The sequence below is a fragment of the Chelonia mydas genome, chromosome 1 (genome assembly GCF_015237465.2).
Source record: "Chelonia mydas isolate rCheMyd1 chromosome 1, rCheMyd1.pri.v2, whole genome shotgun sequence".
NCBI classification, from domain to species: Eukaryota; Metazoa; Chordata; order Testudines; family Cheloniidae; genus Chelonia; species Chelonia mydas.
Genome location: NC_057849.1, coordinates 341,432,317 through 341,449,506, shown reverse-complemented (window position 1 = coordinate 341,449,506; position 17,190 = coordinate 341,432,317). Strand labels below are relative to the sequence as shown.

Sequence of the window (17,190 nt, the reverse complement as noted above, 5' to 3'; positions counted from 1 at the left end):
TTCTAAATCCTTCAAACATGGAAGACTAAGTGACCCCGAATAACTGGTGGTGGTGTTGTTAGTCATCATTTGTCCATATCGATGTCTTTGAATTTTTCCTCAGAAATCAGTCACTCCAACACATTAACCCATTTGTGAGGGATCTTCTCTGAATTAGTCCCACTTTCTTTCAACTCCTCCTCTTCTCTGTCACGCTGTATGAGGGTGGATACTCAGGGCTCTGTCCGTTGCAGTTTTTGCTTTACACCGTGTCTCTGGACAATCTGGCGTCACCTGTCATCTCTGTATGGGGGACTCAGACATTTCTCTTTCTCTGTCTACCACCAAACCACTTCCCTCCATCCCATCCTGTCTCTCTGACATCTCTTGGGTGGCTTCAGCTTAGGGTGTTTCTTAGGTTTCAGAGTAGCAGCCTGTTAGTCTGTATTCGCAAAAAGAAAAGGAGGACTTGTGGCACCTTAGAGACTAACCAATTTATTTGAGCACAAGCTTTTGTGGGCTACAGCTCATTTCATCGGATGCATCCGATGAAGTGAGCTGTAGCCTACAAAAGCTTGTGCTCAGATAAATTGGTTAGTCTCTAAGGTGCCAGGTGTTTCTTAGGTATTTCTTAAAGTAAAAACAGGACAGCTCAGGACTTGCCCGAGCTGAGCCGTCCTCCTTCACCCCCCCCCCCCCACCTGGGCTGACCCACCGAACCCCATGCCGCTGGGAGGGCAGAGGTCAGCTCTGAAGGAAGTGCCTGCTACCAACAGCAAATTTCTCCACTGCTGCTGGCAGACAGCGCTGCCTTCACCTGAGCTCTGGGCAGCAGCCGCAGCTCTCTGCTTTGCCTTGAAGCCGGGACACATATCCGGTTTTGGCAAAAAGGTAAGGACTGCCAGGACACAGTTGATAAAAGGGACTGTCCCAGCCAAAATGGGACATATGGTCACCCTACTTCAGCTGAAATTGTGACAACTGTGGTGTAACTTTAACACCATTTTCAATACAAGCTATCACTTTTAGTGATTTCCTGATCCTGCTTGCAGCTAGGGGACTCTGTAGGGAAGCATGTGATCTGGGCTTCTGCACTGCACTCAGACTCAGTCTGCAAAGAGCCAGTTTCTAGCGAGGTGGGGGTAAATTGTGCTTCTCTGTTTTAGGGAGCAGCCTGCTTTGTCTCTCTCTCTCTCTTTTGAGGTTCTTGTGTGTCATTGTTCTGAATTCTAAGAAATAAAGTAGTGTGATGTTGCAACTAAGCAGCAAGAGGCCTTTTATGTTTTCATTAACTTCACTGCATGTAGGCCATGAACATAGGAACAATGTGCTCAGTGCCCATGGGCTGAAAACCAAGAATTCCTGAGTTCTCATCCCAGCTCTGGGCCTCAACTTCCCCATGTGTAAAATGGGGATAAAGACACCTCTTCCCAGGGCTGTCATGAGGATTCAGTAGTTAAGGTTTTGTCAAGTGCCACGTCTTAATACACTCGTAAAATGGCTGGGACCAGGGAACACCAGAGGACAAAGTTCACATGAGGCCCAGTGAAGAAGGTGGTGTCAATAAAGATAATGAATGATGTTGCACAATCATACGCAAAGAGAGCAGAGCCCGACTTAGGAACTAGGTTAGGAAATGGAACGTACAGTTTAGAGCCCATAGAAAAATGTAAAAATGTGAGGATCTGGGGGAGGTGCGGGACAGCAAAGGGGGAAAAAAAAACCCAAGTCGTTAATAGATGGAAAATTCCTGCAGCTCTCAGTCAAGTGCGCAGCTGCAGTAAAATCAGGCTAACAAGCTCCTGAGCTCTCTCAGCTGAGGGTTATAAAAGGACAAAAAGATGTTAGCCACTCCACAAAGAGTTGGTTGGACTCCATTTAAAACATCACATACACGTCTCTGCTCGTTTATTAGAGGATGTTTTTCTGCTGGAGCAGAGAGCGTGATACAGGGAAACATAATGGGGGTAATTTGGGATCTTAAGGGCAGCTTTGATGGGGAAATGGTTCAGGGAGTTGAGCTCACTCTCATCAGAGAGCAAAGAATTTCCACACAGGGTGAGCAAATCTGCGTCGCCCAAGGGGAAACTGAGTAAAGAGTAGGTCAGGCTGGGGAAGGAGTCCAAGGCAGACAGGGCAGCAGCCCAAAATTAGGGCAGAGGCACATCATTTCATTCTTTGTTTACATGATTGCACCGTGACTGGCACTTTCATACGAAGGGAGTGCGGCAGGCAGACAGACAGACAGATCGAGCGCAATCACTTCTGATTTTATCCAGAACGATTTCTTGCAAAACTGATAAACTTCTTGCCCTGGGGAAGCTGATCTCTGGGTTTCTAAGGTTTCTATTGTTTCAGAATCCATAACGACGCTACCTCGGTTTACACCAGTTGAATATCTGGCTGATAGATGTTAAAGCTAGAAGGAACCATTTATGATTAGTTTGACCTATGATTTAGTTGGGGTTGGTCCTGCTTTGAGCAGGGGGTTGGACTAGATGACCTCCTGAGGTCCCTTCCAATCCTGATAGTCTATGATTCTATGACCTCCTGCATAACCCAGGCCATAGAACTCCACCATGTGCGTCCAACGGGAGAGTAAGTGAGCATTAGGCTACAGAGCTCAATAGGTTGACTATAGACCATGTCCTTTAGCACCACATCAGATCTAGGTAGCACACGTGGATGAGAGATAGATAGACAGATATTCCAACGTGACGAATTAGGTCATTAAAGCAAATGCAGATGTGTTTAGAAGACATCTGGGGTTATGTTGGAAGAGCGCCAGACGGGAGGGAAATGGAGAAGGGGTGACCGATTCTGTGAATAAGAACGGTGAGGAAGCTGAGATGTGAGATACGTTTGCCAGTGAAAACTCTACTGAGCCCAGTAGCCATTGTGTGTTCTGAGATTCTCTAGGTCCTGTAGCAGGGTACAGAAAAATTCAGTCCCAGCTGAGCATTAGTGATACATCATTGCACGGATTTACACATGTCATGTGTTCAGAACTCTCCCCGCCTCTGGCTGTCCTGGATTTCACGCTGAGGATCATAGGCTGAGCATTGTTGTTATCTTAGAAAAAACATGCCTCTTCGAAAGTCAGAGTGCAAAATCTGTCCCAGTACACAAATACCAGAGAGATACAAAGAGCCTTGCAACCAGACGTGTGTTTGACACTTTGCTCAGCTGGTAGCTTAATAAATAGAGGCACAAACTTCATCGGAGTTTAATGTCCAAGCTGAGTTTTTTAACAAGGCCAAGTTTGGTCAAGTTAAGATTTGGGGATGGAAGGATTGCAGGAAAAACTAGCCGGGTCTGGTGCTATTACTGTCTGCAGGCTGCTCCGTGCTAGTAGAAATTAGCGTTCAGTTTGTTTGGGGTTTTTTGCATAAGCCTCTTTGCTAGAGGGTTCTGAAGGATGACCCCGTCCAGTGCAACGTTCATGCCAGTCTCCCAGGTTGTATTGTGTCTAGCCTGAGCAGAAGAGATCATCAGCTGAACACGTGCACCTGGTTCAGCGGCCCCAGGGGCTTTTGATTAACTTCCTGTTCAAGTTTCGTGCTAGCCAAAGGGCAGCGGGTCCTGTGGTTAAGGCAGCGGCCTGCCATTTAGCAGAACTAGGTTCAGTGCCTGCTCTACCTCAGGCTTCCTCTGTGAGCTTGGGAGAGTCACTCGGTCTCAAGTGTAACCTACGGACAATGCTCACTCCGCCCACCCTGTGTCCCTAGATAAACCGTAAATTCGTCATGTGTTTGCTAGTGCCTGGAGGCACTTCTCTGGCTCTCCTCACCATAACATACAAGCACCTCCCAGTCTTTAATAGAGTCATCCTCACAATACCCCTGTGAGGCAGAGCTATTAGCCCCAGTTTACAGATGGGAAACTGAGGCACAGAGCCACTAAGTGACTTGCCCAAGGTCACACTGAAAGTCAGTGGCAGAGAAGGGACTAGAACCTAGGCCTTCCAGTTCAGTCCCCCACCCACTGGCCCATCCTGCCTCGCCTGATGGGCTCTAACTGTGGGCGGTGCAACTTAATACAAATAATCGTAGTAGCAGAGACTGGCTGTGCAGTTGTAGAGGCTTTATATGCACTTCAAGTGAGAATGGAGAGTGTCCTGGCTTCATGTCTTTCCCACTGCAAGCTCTGCTGTTTCACTTCCTCTGTCCCATAGCACAGGACGGGGAGCCAGCACACTGGGGTTCTAAAGGGCTTGGAGATCCGTGGATGAAAAGCTCTAAGTGTTAATATTAATCTTCTCATCAAGGGGTGACTATGACAGGGATTAAAAATACAGGAGAGCACAGGTTAAAATGAGACAGCTTCTGGCACACTACATTCTCTTCCCTCAGTGGCCTGGTTTCTTATCTGAATCAGTTACTTTGCTGAAGAACTGGTGCCGGTGGAAGCAGCAGCCATCAGCAACGGCTGTTGCAAGGAATCTAATTAATGACCCACACAACTTTCTGTGGGTTTTACCAGCAGAAACAACTCATCAGCCGGCTTCACTGGCTCATCGTCCACTTCCTCATCCAATCCATTAATACAGCTATTAAATAGCAACCTGCTCGCAGCCTGCCTTTGCTTGGCGTAGCAGCTAGGCGCGAGGGCCCCCCGATTATTACTCTACTCCACGGCAGAACCTTGCTCAGGCATATTGATTTTCCATGGTTGTTTGCAGTGGTGGTGTTGCCGTGTCGGACCCAGGATGTTAGAGCCGCAAGGTGGGTGACGTAATGGCTTTTATTGGACCAACGTCTGTTGGGAAAGAAACACGCAGGCGAATTCCAGAGCTCTTCTTCAGGACCTGTGTGGAGTTCGAAAGCTTGTCTCTTTGGTCCACTAAAAGCTATTACCTCCCTCACTTTCCCTTTCAGAAGCTCAGCTGGCTTGACCTGATCACGTCCTACTTACCCCAGGTTATGGTGGTGGCCGCAGCTACACATGATCCTGTATCCTTTATTCCCACCAGCAGAGAGGAAGGATGACTCTGTGGTTAAAGCACATGAATGGAAGTCAGGAGCCCAGCACTTCACTCCCACCTCTACCACAGACGTCCCATGTGACCCAAATCACACAGGGCCTGGTTTTCAGATGCACGGAGCGTTCGTAACCCCAAATGAAGTCAACTGCAGCTGCGGGGTGGGAGAGGTCATGGGAGACGAGATCACGAACTTGCAGCAGCAGGCTCAGTAGAAAGCAAGGTTAGTGCTTGGCCAGGGAACACCTGCCAGCACCAGTCTCACCTCAGGGTAAGGAGGAGGCCTAACCCCAGCTAGGCCAGAGCAATCCCATTTCACTGATGTAGACAGGACAGCGAGAGTACCTCCAACAGACCCGGTTGGATGATGCCCCACGACGCTGCTAAGTCCTTTATGGTCTCCTGGACAAGGAGCTGGGGCAGCTCATCTAGTCACCAGCTGTGTGGCTAGTTCATCTTCCTCATGCATGGCCAGAAACTTCCAGCCTTAATTACTGACTGAGAAGCAACAACTAAGAACGAAAGTAAAGTTCCCACCCTGGGAGCACAATGTGTGTGTACGTCTCTCTCCTTTAACATGTCAGAGAAGCCCCAAGAAAAAAAGGGCTGTCACACCTGCAAGAGCGGCCGAGTGTTTAAAATATTGTAAAGAGGAGACACACACATTGTAATTTCGAGCTATACACACAGTGATGGTGCTTGGTGCTTCTCTAGCTTCTTCACCCCCCAAGTCTCTGAGTATTATTGGTAAATTCACTTTAAAGGCAAATTATATTCGCTCTTCCCAACTAATTTGCTGTGTGCGGCTAACTCAAGACAGCAGACATCTCTTACTTGTTCTGACAGTCACTATCCAGGATTTTCCTGCTCTTCAGAGAGTAGTTAGGATTGGGTTAATATTTGAGTGCTGACATTGTCCTGGACCCTGTAGCGAACACAAACATAGTCCCTGCCTTTACCTGGTTACAGAATTACCTTCACTTCCTATAAAGTTCACTCCAGGCTTTTAAACACAGAGGCCTAGCCACATCCAATTTTTTTTTTTTCTTAAAATTTTCCATCGTTGCGATCACTGCTGCAGATCTACTGGTGCTATCAACAGGGGAAGTTCTACTCCAGCTCGGCTGTTTGTATTTCAGCTCTTGTGTTACCTAGATCTGCTCTGAGCAGCATTGGAGGACATGGGCAAACCATCTACTGTCCCAGGCCATGCTGCCTGGGAGGTAGCAACTGTCAGACACGTTAGGGAAAAAAGTTTAGTGTAGAGCCAGCCAGGATGTGAGTTCTCATAAACAGGAGAGAGGGTCTTATGAACCGGATGGGTCTACTCAAAAACAACGGTTTGGGTCCATGCCAGCTGAGCTCTTTATTCTCAGCGATTTAAAATGTTCACTTTTCCACAAGTGTGGGTTTTTTTGGTCTGCTAACAAGTTGATCTTTCTTCCAGGACATGAACTGCCTGAAGAACAAGATCATCCATTCAAAACCCCACTGGGAAAGACTTCCACATTAGTCACCGCCAGTTGTTACTTACACTTGCTTCCAGGAGTTTGCATTTTGCACCCCTACACCAAGTAAAATGTCTTACTCCTCACAGCTCCTCTAACAGCTGTGTAGCTCAGAGGTCAGGTCGCTGTTAGGGCATCACTTTGCAGAAATATTACTGGACTGTCTGATAAAGCTCTTTGCCGAATGTCCTGACACTGTTCTGGGGAAAGAGGCACTGGGCCCTAAGTCCCTCTCCCAACCATGCATGTATGTATCCCATTCTTACCCTTCCTTAGAGACTTGCAGATAGTTATCGTTTGTTTCTAACATAGTATTGAAAAATAAAAGAGATTCCTTTCTAGGTGGTTGCTTTTCAAAATGGGACAGTGAGTCCTTCAGATCTGTAAGAGAGCAAAATGAGCATCTCTCTTAGTAGTAGTGCCTATGGACCCAAACCGTTGTTTTTGAGTAGACCCATCCGGTTCATAAGACCCTCTCTCCTGTTTATGAGAACTCACACCCTGGCTGGCTCTACACTAAACTTTTTTCTCCTAACATGTCTGACAGTTGCTACCTCCCAGGCAGCATGGCCTGGGACAGTAGATGGTTTGCCCATGTCCTCCAGTGCTGCTCAGAGCAGATCTAGGTAACACAAGAGCTGAAATACAAACAGCCGAGCTGGAGTAGAACTTCCCCTGTTGATAGCACCAGTAGATCTGCAGCAGTGATCGCAACGATGGGAAATTTTAAGAAAAAAAAAAAAATTGAATGTGGCTAGGCCTCTGTGTCTAAAAGCCTGGAGTGAACTTTATAGGAAGTGAAGGTAATTCTGTAACCAGGTAAAGGCAGGGACTATGTTTGTGTTCGCTACAGGGTCCAGGACAATGTCAGTACTCAAATATTAACCCAATCCTTACTACCCAATGCAATATCTGTTGAACGGGTTACATAGGGCCAGTTGTCTTATTCATTGGATGGTCACTGACTTTTCTGAAGCCCTACTCCATCTGAATCTCATTTTCCAGAGACCACATCGATAGAGCAACTCAATAGATGCTTTTAGATAATCAGTCCCAAAGCTCTGAGAGATTCAGGAATGCCACACCACCTCTCCCTTTGGCTTTCATTAGAAGATTGTGTCTATTTCTTGGTTGGTTGTTTCAATGAGTTATTTATAAATCTTTACCAAGGAAGGATTCTCCCCCCCCCCGGCCCCTCCTCCGAATTTTTACTGAGTGAGTTTGAAAGCAGTATCGGAATCGTTTTTACACCTCAGTGGAATGTCTGTAGAGTTCTCTCTGATATGTCTGGGTCCAATCTGGTTTCAGGGGGATAACTGGAAGCTAGCTCTCTCTGATTTTTGGGGGATAACTGGAAGCTACCCTCTCTCTCTGATACTTGGAGAATAGAGAGAAGGGAACTTAAGTGAACTTGGTCCATGGTCACACAGTATTGTTTGTTCTCTTTGTTGGTCCCATTAACAAAAAGTGTGTCAGTAGAGATGGTTTGCAAATGCTCCCATGTCTGATTGGCAAAGCAAGTACAGTATATCTTTACAGACTGTTCTAAACAAGGCATTCACCTGGTCTAAAACAGAGCCAAGTTTAAAATGACTATGCCGGGTCCACCCCATCCAGGCAAAACATAATTATATCCGTTAGATTAAAATATTTTGTAACAGTCTAGGCTATCCGTTCAACCCCAGAATACACAGAGCCTTTCGATCTCAGGGAAAAGCCAGGGTGAAAAGAGAATAGAGGGTCTATTGGGGGGCACTGACACCATCATCATCACTGGTTTAAATAGATACTTTTGCATCTGTACTTCCAGGAGTTGAGAAAATTAAAAACACACTGCTTGAATGGGAGCAATTTGGGTTGTATACCCCTTTACAGAATGAGTTCTGCATGTGTCATGCATGGAAGCTTGCTGCTGTCAGAGTTCCATTTTGGAACCTCAAACGTAAAGCAGTAAAAACTAGGCTCGTGTCTAGCCAAGTGTTAGGGTTATTGGTGCAAAGCTACTGGGTAATTCGTAGCCTTCCCAGCATTAGACTTCATGAAGTCCTTCACAAGCTGGAGAGAGGACTTCGATCACAACCAGCAATGGCTCCCAGGAACTGCAGAGCCCACATCTCAGGCGAGGTGTATTTGACAATGACATTGGTGTTTGCCGATTTACAGCAATGGGCCCTGTCCCTTCTTCTGGCTCCTCATTCTGTAAAACCCCTTGTCATGTGACTAGCTCTTCTGTACACAAGTAGTCCCATTGCTTTGGGTGGGTCCACTTTGAGAGACGGTTTGTTGAATCAGTAACATACCCTGAAACAAAGAATACTGCTTCCTGAGAGGCATGATATTTGTGATGAGGAGGATTTACTCAGGGATATTTCCACTTCCCCCCTTGCATCAACATACACAATACAAGTGAGATGCTGTCAGGAATTTAATTGTACTTGGCACTTTAAACTGTACAGTACATTTACAGAGAACCACTCATTTTGTTGTGTCTATTTACATTCTTTTCCAATTTTTATCACTGCCAGCCCAACAGCTTGCACATAATAACTCTTTACATCCGAGTTACAGACTCTTGAAGGCTGATTCATGTAATGCTTTAGGAGCCTTATTATCGGCTTTCATTACTGTCTCAATGAAAGGAAAAAACCTTATCGTTTGAATTGCAGCAGTTACCACTTCGTATAATTGTTCCTATGCCATTTTGCAGCATAAGGCTTACTGAGTTACTTTCATTCATCCCTATGATTATTAAGGCCACCAAAAATGTGTCAACTTTGTTATTATTACAAGTATAAATACTTGATCACTTTCCATTTCTTCTCTTCATAACATCACATCCTTTCTCTTCTCCATTCTTCTATGACATACAATATACCCTCATGTTTGCCTCCAGAACTGTCTTTCATATTCCGATGAACTTCAGATGTTTCATTTTGCCACATAAAGCAAACAACTTTCTCTTCTGCGCAATTTGCCACTGTCAATGCTTCTCTCCACACAAACCTTCTGCGACATTCTTAAAGCCTTCAGCTCTTATTAACACAGTTGTCTTTCAGTAGTCTAGAGCACACACAAGCCATTTAACTTGCTTATCATAACCAACTCAAAATGCTACACTGAGTGAGTTGTTTTCCCTTATTCCTAGCCGCTCAAAACAGTATGGCTTGGTTTCATTTTGCAAAGTTTTGAATTGACTTTAAAAAATAGAAGGAAAAAAAAAATATATATATATACACACACACACACACACACACACACACACACACAGAGACATTTTTGAACAAGAAAGATCAAGTACTTAAAGAAAATGCCAAGTTCAAAGTCTCAAAATACAATACATTGAAATAATTAAAAATACAAAACAAAAAGATCTAAAAAAACCTATTTTAAAATATAAAAAATTAAATACCCGGCAGGTTATGTAAATGAAAATGAGGAATGTACAGTGAGCAAACAAAGATGAAGAGTTCCAGTAGGTAAAATGGAAAACTCATTGAACCTGGGGTCTGTTTTTTAAAACACTGTATTGCATGAAATAAAATAATCCAACACTGCAAAACATGCATCTCATAAGGGCAAGAATACAAAATTGCTCAGCTTTAGTTCTAATTTTAAAGTTCTTTTGCAACATTGATCCAAAAGTTGTGAATGGCGCATAGCCTGAAACTTGCTGGATTTCCCTCAAGGGAGCACATTGACATTATCGCCAATACAGATTACTTGATGTTTTCCCGTTTCAAATACGGTACCATAACACTGCTTTGGAAAACTGAAGTCTACTCTTCAAGTCTGCCATTAAATAACAGTCAAAAGCATGGGAACTTTTGAATCATTGTTTATTTCACACTAAAAATCTGAATCAAGGTTGCCATATCTTCTTCAAAAAACAGACTCCAGCTCAACAGTGTTAACTGCATACCAGTAGCTGCCATTAAACAAAATACATTTATGTTCAGCAGAGTAATCCCATCATGCTCACGTTACAAGAAGAAAAATGTACACATTATTTATAAATAAACAGTCCTTCCGCTAGGAAATCCCTGGGCTCCTTTTACACTAATGTTTCTTTCCGTTTGCTGCTTAATGGCTTTTCTCTTGTTCTTTTGTGCCCAGATTGCGTTCTGTGTGTTTTCACGCTCTTGGCTTCCTCCATGTCCATAATGGATCCACACTCTGATGTGTTTTCGTCTAGCTCCATCTGAACTATACCAGACATAGTGGACTGCCTCCTCTGGACTTTGACGTTGGAAGCAGATGGGTTGTTCTCTTCAGACTCTTCACTGAGCTCGGGCAATTCTTTCAGGTCTGTTGGAGCAGCAGCCCGCTGGAAAGGTGCGATGGCCATTCTAATATAATTAAACCATTGCTGCTTGTGGAAGATATCATTGGCCTGCAGTGTGTGGGATTGGCCGGAGGAGGGGTCTTGGAACCGAACTCTGAAGATATTTTTAGCTGAAGATAATCATCAGAAAAGGAAAATCAGTTCTGCAAATTAGTACTTAAGGATTCTATTGAGACTACTGTCCTAAACATCTGTTTATGTGTTTGTGGTTATGGAGGAATTTCTCAAAACATGTGCATTGAACAGAGAATGCAAAGCATCTAGTCTGCACATTTGATTTCCACCATTTCAGACACAATTCACTTATGACGGTGCAAAGGCAGGTCACACACATTTCCTGCCTGCTCTCTGAGCAGGACTTAAAGTGCACACAACAATTCCTAGACCTCCCCACATGTTAACATAATTCCTTTACACCGAGTGGCTTGACAAGTGTGCATTACTAATGAGGACTAATTGGCTTGTTTTGTACCTTTATCTGAATTGCTAAAAGCCCCTCTGAAGGACCCTCCCATTTTCACATCGCCATCCTGCAGGTCCTCCAGCACCAGCTCCTGAACTGGGATCGGTTGTCTGTACACCTGGTAAGAGTGACGCTCATTACGAGTGACTGGCCGAGTTAAAACCAAGATGTCTTGGAAGAGGAAAACATACAGCTTCTAAAAAAGGAAAAAAAACCCAGAGTAGCCTTGTGGAAATGTTTGCGTTTATAATCAGATTAAAACATACTGTTCTCAAAATAGTCACATCACTCTGGGTTGACGCTACACTATCATCAATCCTACCTACATGAACCTCGTTAAATGTCCTGTTATAGTACCTCTGTAGTAATACATGACCCCTGACAATGATGGTATTTTCATAAGACTGTGGGTCTGAATCTGCTCTCTGCGTATGTCCACTGTTCTTTGTAAAGCTCTATAGGGCGTTGTTGTAAAGCTAGTGCGGTGCTATCAGATGCTGCTGTAATTTAAGATGACTTGGGGAGAAGATAAACCGTTGTCACTTCATTTCCACTCAAGTAGCTCTGTGCAGACAGCATTTGTTTGGAAGAGCTAAAGGCCAGATTACATTATTGGGAATGTTATGACACCTTCACAGTAAATGTTAAGACAGGAAAAACTTTTTGATTGAGTGCTAAATGCATAGCATGCTTCCTTTGGTAGTTTTATGCGAATGATTTTGCAATATCTGAAGGCCCTTAGAAACACTGGCAGTAGTCAGCTTTCCTGTAAAATTAAATAAAGCAAGACATCACATGAATTCTCTTTTTATGTATTTTGGATTCGTTAGCGTCCTCTAAAATTAGGGCTGAGGGCTTAAAGGATCCCTGCTCTGCTCTGGCTAACCAACAGCTTCAGTCTATCCTTCTCCAGAGGTGGGGATGAAGCGGGAGGAAAGCTCCCAATTTCAAGCTTTCAAATTAACATAAGACACCAATAATCAGACAAAACTTACATGCCCATTCTTATTCTTCAGCTCCCCATGGCACAGTAACACTTTGCTGGCTTCGATTCTAGGGTCCTTTTGCTTCTCGTCCAGATATTCCAGCTTGTCAATGTAATACTGACATTCTGATTCTCCCTTCTTCAAGTTGATGTCAGAGAGGACTCCTTGGATTATAGAGATCTATAAAACAAAATGTTTTAAAAGTTTGATTGCATGGGGATTTATGCTTTAGTTTACCCATTCTTTAAGCTCTGCTATAATAACTAGCTTTGATCCTGTAAGAGCTCAGGACAAATCACCCACTGAATTTCACTGAAGTTCCATTTGCAGGATTGGGCCTGTTTTGAAAAACATACCCCTCCATGACTGAGGATTTAAGAGCTTTCTTATAACCCCAGAGTTATATGGTTATGTAATATCTTAATTATTACTTACTGCTTCTTCCAAAATCTGGACATCAGCATGATCTTTAGGAGTATGTTTAAGAATTTCTTTTAAGAGCAGTGGATATTTCACCAGCCGACTTCGAGGAATATCTAGGAAGCTCCAGAGGTCTAGCTTGCGACTGAAAGGGGATTCAAGACAGCGCTGAAGGAAGTCCTGGACTCTACGGTCTTGCTTCTTCTGATCCAGAAGAGCTTTGGCTGCCAATTGGTTACTGCAGTAACCTTTGTAGGCATTGAGTCCTGGTAACTAAAAGGACAACAGAGCAACATTTATTAGCTCACGAAAGCTTATGCTCAAATAAATTTGTTAGTCTCTAAGGTGCCACAAGTCCTCCCTTTCTTTTTGTGGATACAGACTAATACAGCTGCTACTCTGAAACCATTTGTTAGATTCTCTTGAGGGAAGTATTGACCCATAGGAACATGTCATACTTATGCAGTTGGATTATCTCTTAACAGACTATTTGGTTTGACCTTAAAACGAGCTGAAGATTTAAATTGCATATGCGCAGTTAATTTGTGGGGGGAATGGCTCTGCATCTAATCCTTTGACGTTTAAGGTTAAACGGTGATAAGAGTCCTGCGATCACCTCACTTATAAAGGGGCCGGAAAAAAAAGACATTGCACATTTAAGTCATCGCAGGGGTGAAATTCTGGCCCCACTGGTGTCAAAGGACTCCCATTGATTTCAGTGCAGCCAGGGATTTCACTTGAGATCTTTAACATAAGGCAACAAAAGCGTGTTGCTTTGTAGCTACTAACTTCAAACCTCATTTAAACTCATCACAGTTTTAGGTCTTGTTTCCCTGTCAGCTAGTTAGAGTAAATGACCAAAGTGATACTCACCCATTTCACAAGTATGGGCCCAATCTGCTCCACTGTTCCATCAGGTCTTGTTGCTTCTCTGAGCCTTGCCAAGAAGTCTGAAATTTACAAGCAAAAATGGGAAATGCCACAAGCATCTCAGGTATGGGTCAGGAAGTCTTTAGGATTTGAATTAGAAAATGCAGATTTTTAACAATTGTCCAAGACTGAAAATTAGGTAGCTGCTCTTACCTTCATGCAGAGGGATATAAGAATCCAAGTCCCCAAATATGTGTGTGAGTTCCTCCTCTGCCATGATAGACAGTTTCAACATGGGGTCATGATAAGCCTGTCAAGGAATAGTGCAAAATTACATCAAGATCCCCCCAAAGAAAGTTATTAAAATCCCCCCAAAGAAAGTTATTATTATATTTGGGAAAATATTTGTAGATCTACAGTTATTAAGAGCGGGAAGGTCTCATGTGCAGCCTAGGTCTGACCCTGCACTCATGGACGTTAACAGCAACAGTCCCATTGACTTTGAGTGCAGAATTGAGCCTTATATACAGGTACTAGGACCACAAAAGTGAAGAAAAGATTCTAGTACCGAAACTGCTCCCAAGATAACTTTTATATGGGGAAAGAGTACCCACAAATATTTGCTGTGGAACTAGATTATTGCAGAGTATACTTTTTCACCCGATTTATTATGAAACAATCCAGTACAATGACTGTAGGACTGTTCACTTCACCATTTTTAATGCAATACACAGTGGGTTCAAAGCATAGTGCTAATCCACACTCTGTTTGCACACATGAAGATGACCTCATTAAGCTTTTATATGTGATCGCTGACCATAAGGAAAGAAGAAAAATACTAGCCTTTCTGGCAAGTTTCAGATCCTCAATTAAATCCTGTTCTCCTCTGGACAGTTCATATATTGCCTGAGAGAGAGAGAGAGGGCAAGACATTGAGTTATTGCCTCATTTGAGAGAGCAAAGCGGACAATGAAGTCTAGCTGCTCTTTGAACGTGAACACATTGCTACGTTATATACTTTGTACCCCACTTCTGTTCAGTTTTTGATAAAAACCCTAAGTGTGAGTAACAAATCAAAGTCTCTGCATAGTCTGAAACAAGCAAGGTTCTGCTGGCTGAACTCCAGTGTGCCACCTCAGTGTTACAATCCAAAGTAATTCCTCCCTCTTCCTTTGTGCTGAGAAAGGTACACTACTCTTAACTGTGTGAAAGCTTTGAAACTAAACGGCCAAACTAAATACTAGCACCTGCCTACTCACGACTTTTGCATATGAAGTGCAGAGATTTACCTGAAAAGAACACGAAGGTCAAAATCCCAGAATTCATTACTCGGTTTCTACTTAGTCAATAGAAGTGCTGCCTAAAAACTAAATATACAAAGGCCTCACCATTTGGCCCTTAACCCACTGTCAAGAGCTTTTAGAGGAAATAATCTGGCCTTAAAAAAAGAACTCTCTAGTCTAAAATTTCAAAAATGACTAATAACTTTGGATGTGCTGAGCACCACCTTCTGAAAAACGAGGCTCCCTTGAGGCATCTGAAGTTGGGCACTCAACATAACTAATCAATTTAGCAATAGACTCCTTAATTTTCAGAAAGTTAATACAAGTGGATCATTTCCTCTAAGTCAGAGCATACCACAGAATACAATCACTTTAATAAATAACAATTTCTCCCTCCCCCTTCATCTGCTTCCTCTTCCTCCGAACAGGATAACTAAAGGTACCAAATGCCTAATGGTTGATTGACAGCCTACCTCCTGGCGTTTAATTTCTTTGGTGCTCAGGGTCTCTTTCATGTTGACATCTAACATCTCTGACCAAAGGACACTGTTTCTTCTTTTAGGAGGTGTTGGGGCGGCAGATCTGCTACATGACTTCTGGGAACAGCCGGGGGATTTGCTGTCACCACGGAGGGAAAATGACTATTGGAGGGGGAAAAAAAATATATGAAAAGTTTATTTCTTGCAGATGTACATAAGTGTCATCCATACACCACTCCCAACCCCCCCTTTGCCCTTCCTCTACCGCCCAGAACAGGAAGACACACTCAGAAGACGCTTTTCCTCAAGTAAAAGGAGTATTTCATAACTGGTGATAAAGCCCCTATGATCTGCAACTGCCAGACTCTTTCCTCACATCCCTCTCATCACACTGTGAACCAGAATTGCTTCTGGAGGAGGAAAAAAAATGGAGACTGAAATCTAGTTACAAGGCACAATGAAGCGCATAAATTAAGACTAATTCCACCTCTGGGTTCTGGTGATGCTAACAATCTCTAGTGTTTTGCAATGTCTCTACATCTGGGTTATAGATCTAGGTCTAGTGTAACTCTGTGTTTAAGCACACACTATAATACATACCATGTACATTACTAGAATATACACTGATTTGTGTATCAGTTGACTCCCTCCTTTTAAGCTGGTTTATTCCTTCCCCCTTCCTAAACTGCAAGCAACATGGATATTTTATACTACCTAAATAAAACCAACAGAAGCAGCAAACTCTTCACCCCTCTCAATGTGCTTGCGTGGCTCAGGAGCATAGAAGAGGTCATTCCTGGAGCATATCAGATTTGATCTGCATTTAGGGACCTCGTAGCACTTAAGAGTTACTTATCAGGTGTGCATTCAAGGGAGCTTTTTTCACCATGAACCAGGGGTGGTTTAGGAACCTGCAGCTCCTTTCTGTGCACTGATTTGGTATGGGTCAGTTTCCCAAGAGATGCCTTGAAATTATGGCATCAATTCCACAGGGCATATTGCTTCCATATTCACATATTCTTTACCTGTATTGTCTGACCAAAACGCCGGACTGCACCATTTCTTACAGGGGAGATCAAGTTCGCCAAGGATGTGACCCGAGCTAGAGGTCGAATCCGCTTATTACTTGGCTCCTGTAAGTTATAAACAAAAAAGAACACATTATACTGACTGTGGTTTACTTAGCCTTGATGTATCAATGCTGCCCAGGCTTGTTTAAGGCATAAGCAGATTTATAGTTTCAAAATAGAGAAAAGCACAGTGCTTTGAAGCAGTCATCCCCCGTAAACTCAAACCGGACACTGTCAATATTTAAACATGAAGGTCACACTCAAGTTGCAAACAAGTTCTTCAGTGTTGCAAGAGACAAGGGTAATGGAATCCATTATAATCAGGATGTTCAAAATTAGTTGTGAACAGTAAATAGGCAAGACTCAGAACGGCTTCACTCTTCTTGTGAACAGCTGGAGACACACTAGCTGAGTCGCAGCCCAAATGTAACTTGTCACCACCCCCTTGACTGAGCTATGGCAAATTTACACCAGATGAGGATCTGCCCTTTTCGTGTCAGGACTGAGTGTTTTCTCCCAAGGAGAACATGGATTCCATTGTTTTATTTTGTTTTGGAGGCAGGAGGCATAAAGAACAGCCAGAGCGCAAGACAGTTTTATGTAGCAAATATAACAAATGGCAGATGTATTACATGCTGGACATCCCAGTGAAGCACAGGTAAATATGGAGGGAGAAGTCAGCTGATTAAATTTAAAGCTCTCAGCCTAGAATCTATTTTTCTAAAATGAGAACAGATTCTCTTCCGTATCATTTAACTCCGAAAAACAAAGTTGTTAATTTTGCAGAACACTGATTTGTGCAACGAGTT

At 43.4% G+C, this 17,190-nt stretch overlaps 1 protein-coding gene across 2 annotated transcripts in view; it reads right to left on the bottom strand.

The window, feature by feature from the left end:
* Positions 1-8,875: 8,875 nt before the first annotated feature.
* NET1 (neuroepithelial cell transforming 1) overlaps positions 8,876-17,190 on the bottom strand; it is a 68,437-nt gene continuing 60,122 nt past the window's right edge. For both annotated transcript variants that reach the window (XM_037889385.2, XM_007055940.4), the window contains 9 exons: positions 16,337-16,444; positions 15,306-15,473; positions 14,393-14,455; positions 13,763-13,859; positions 13,553-13,629; positions 12,695-12,952; positions 12,269-12,439; positions 11,283-11,469; positions 8,876-10,920 (listed from right to left, as the gene is read on the bottom strand). In XM_037889385.2, the coding sequence (XP_037745313.1) occupies positions 10,520-10,920; positions 11,283-11,469; positions 12,269-12,439; positions 12,695-12,952; positions 13,553-13,629; positions 13,763-13,859; positions 14,393-14,455; positions 15,306-15,473; positions 16,337-16,444 (1,530 nt within the window). In that variant the 3' untranslated portion in view covers positions 8,876-10,519. The remainder of the gene's footprint in view (positions 10,921-11,282; positions 11,470-12,268; positions 12,440-12,694; positions 12,953-13,552; positions 13,630-13,762; positions 13,860-14,392; positions 14,456-15,305; positions 15,474-16,336; positions 16,445-17,190) is intronic.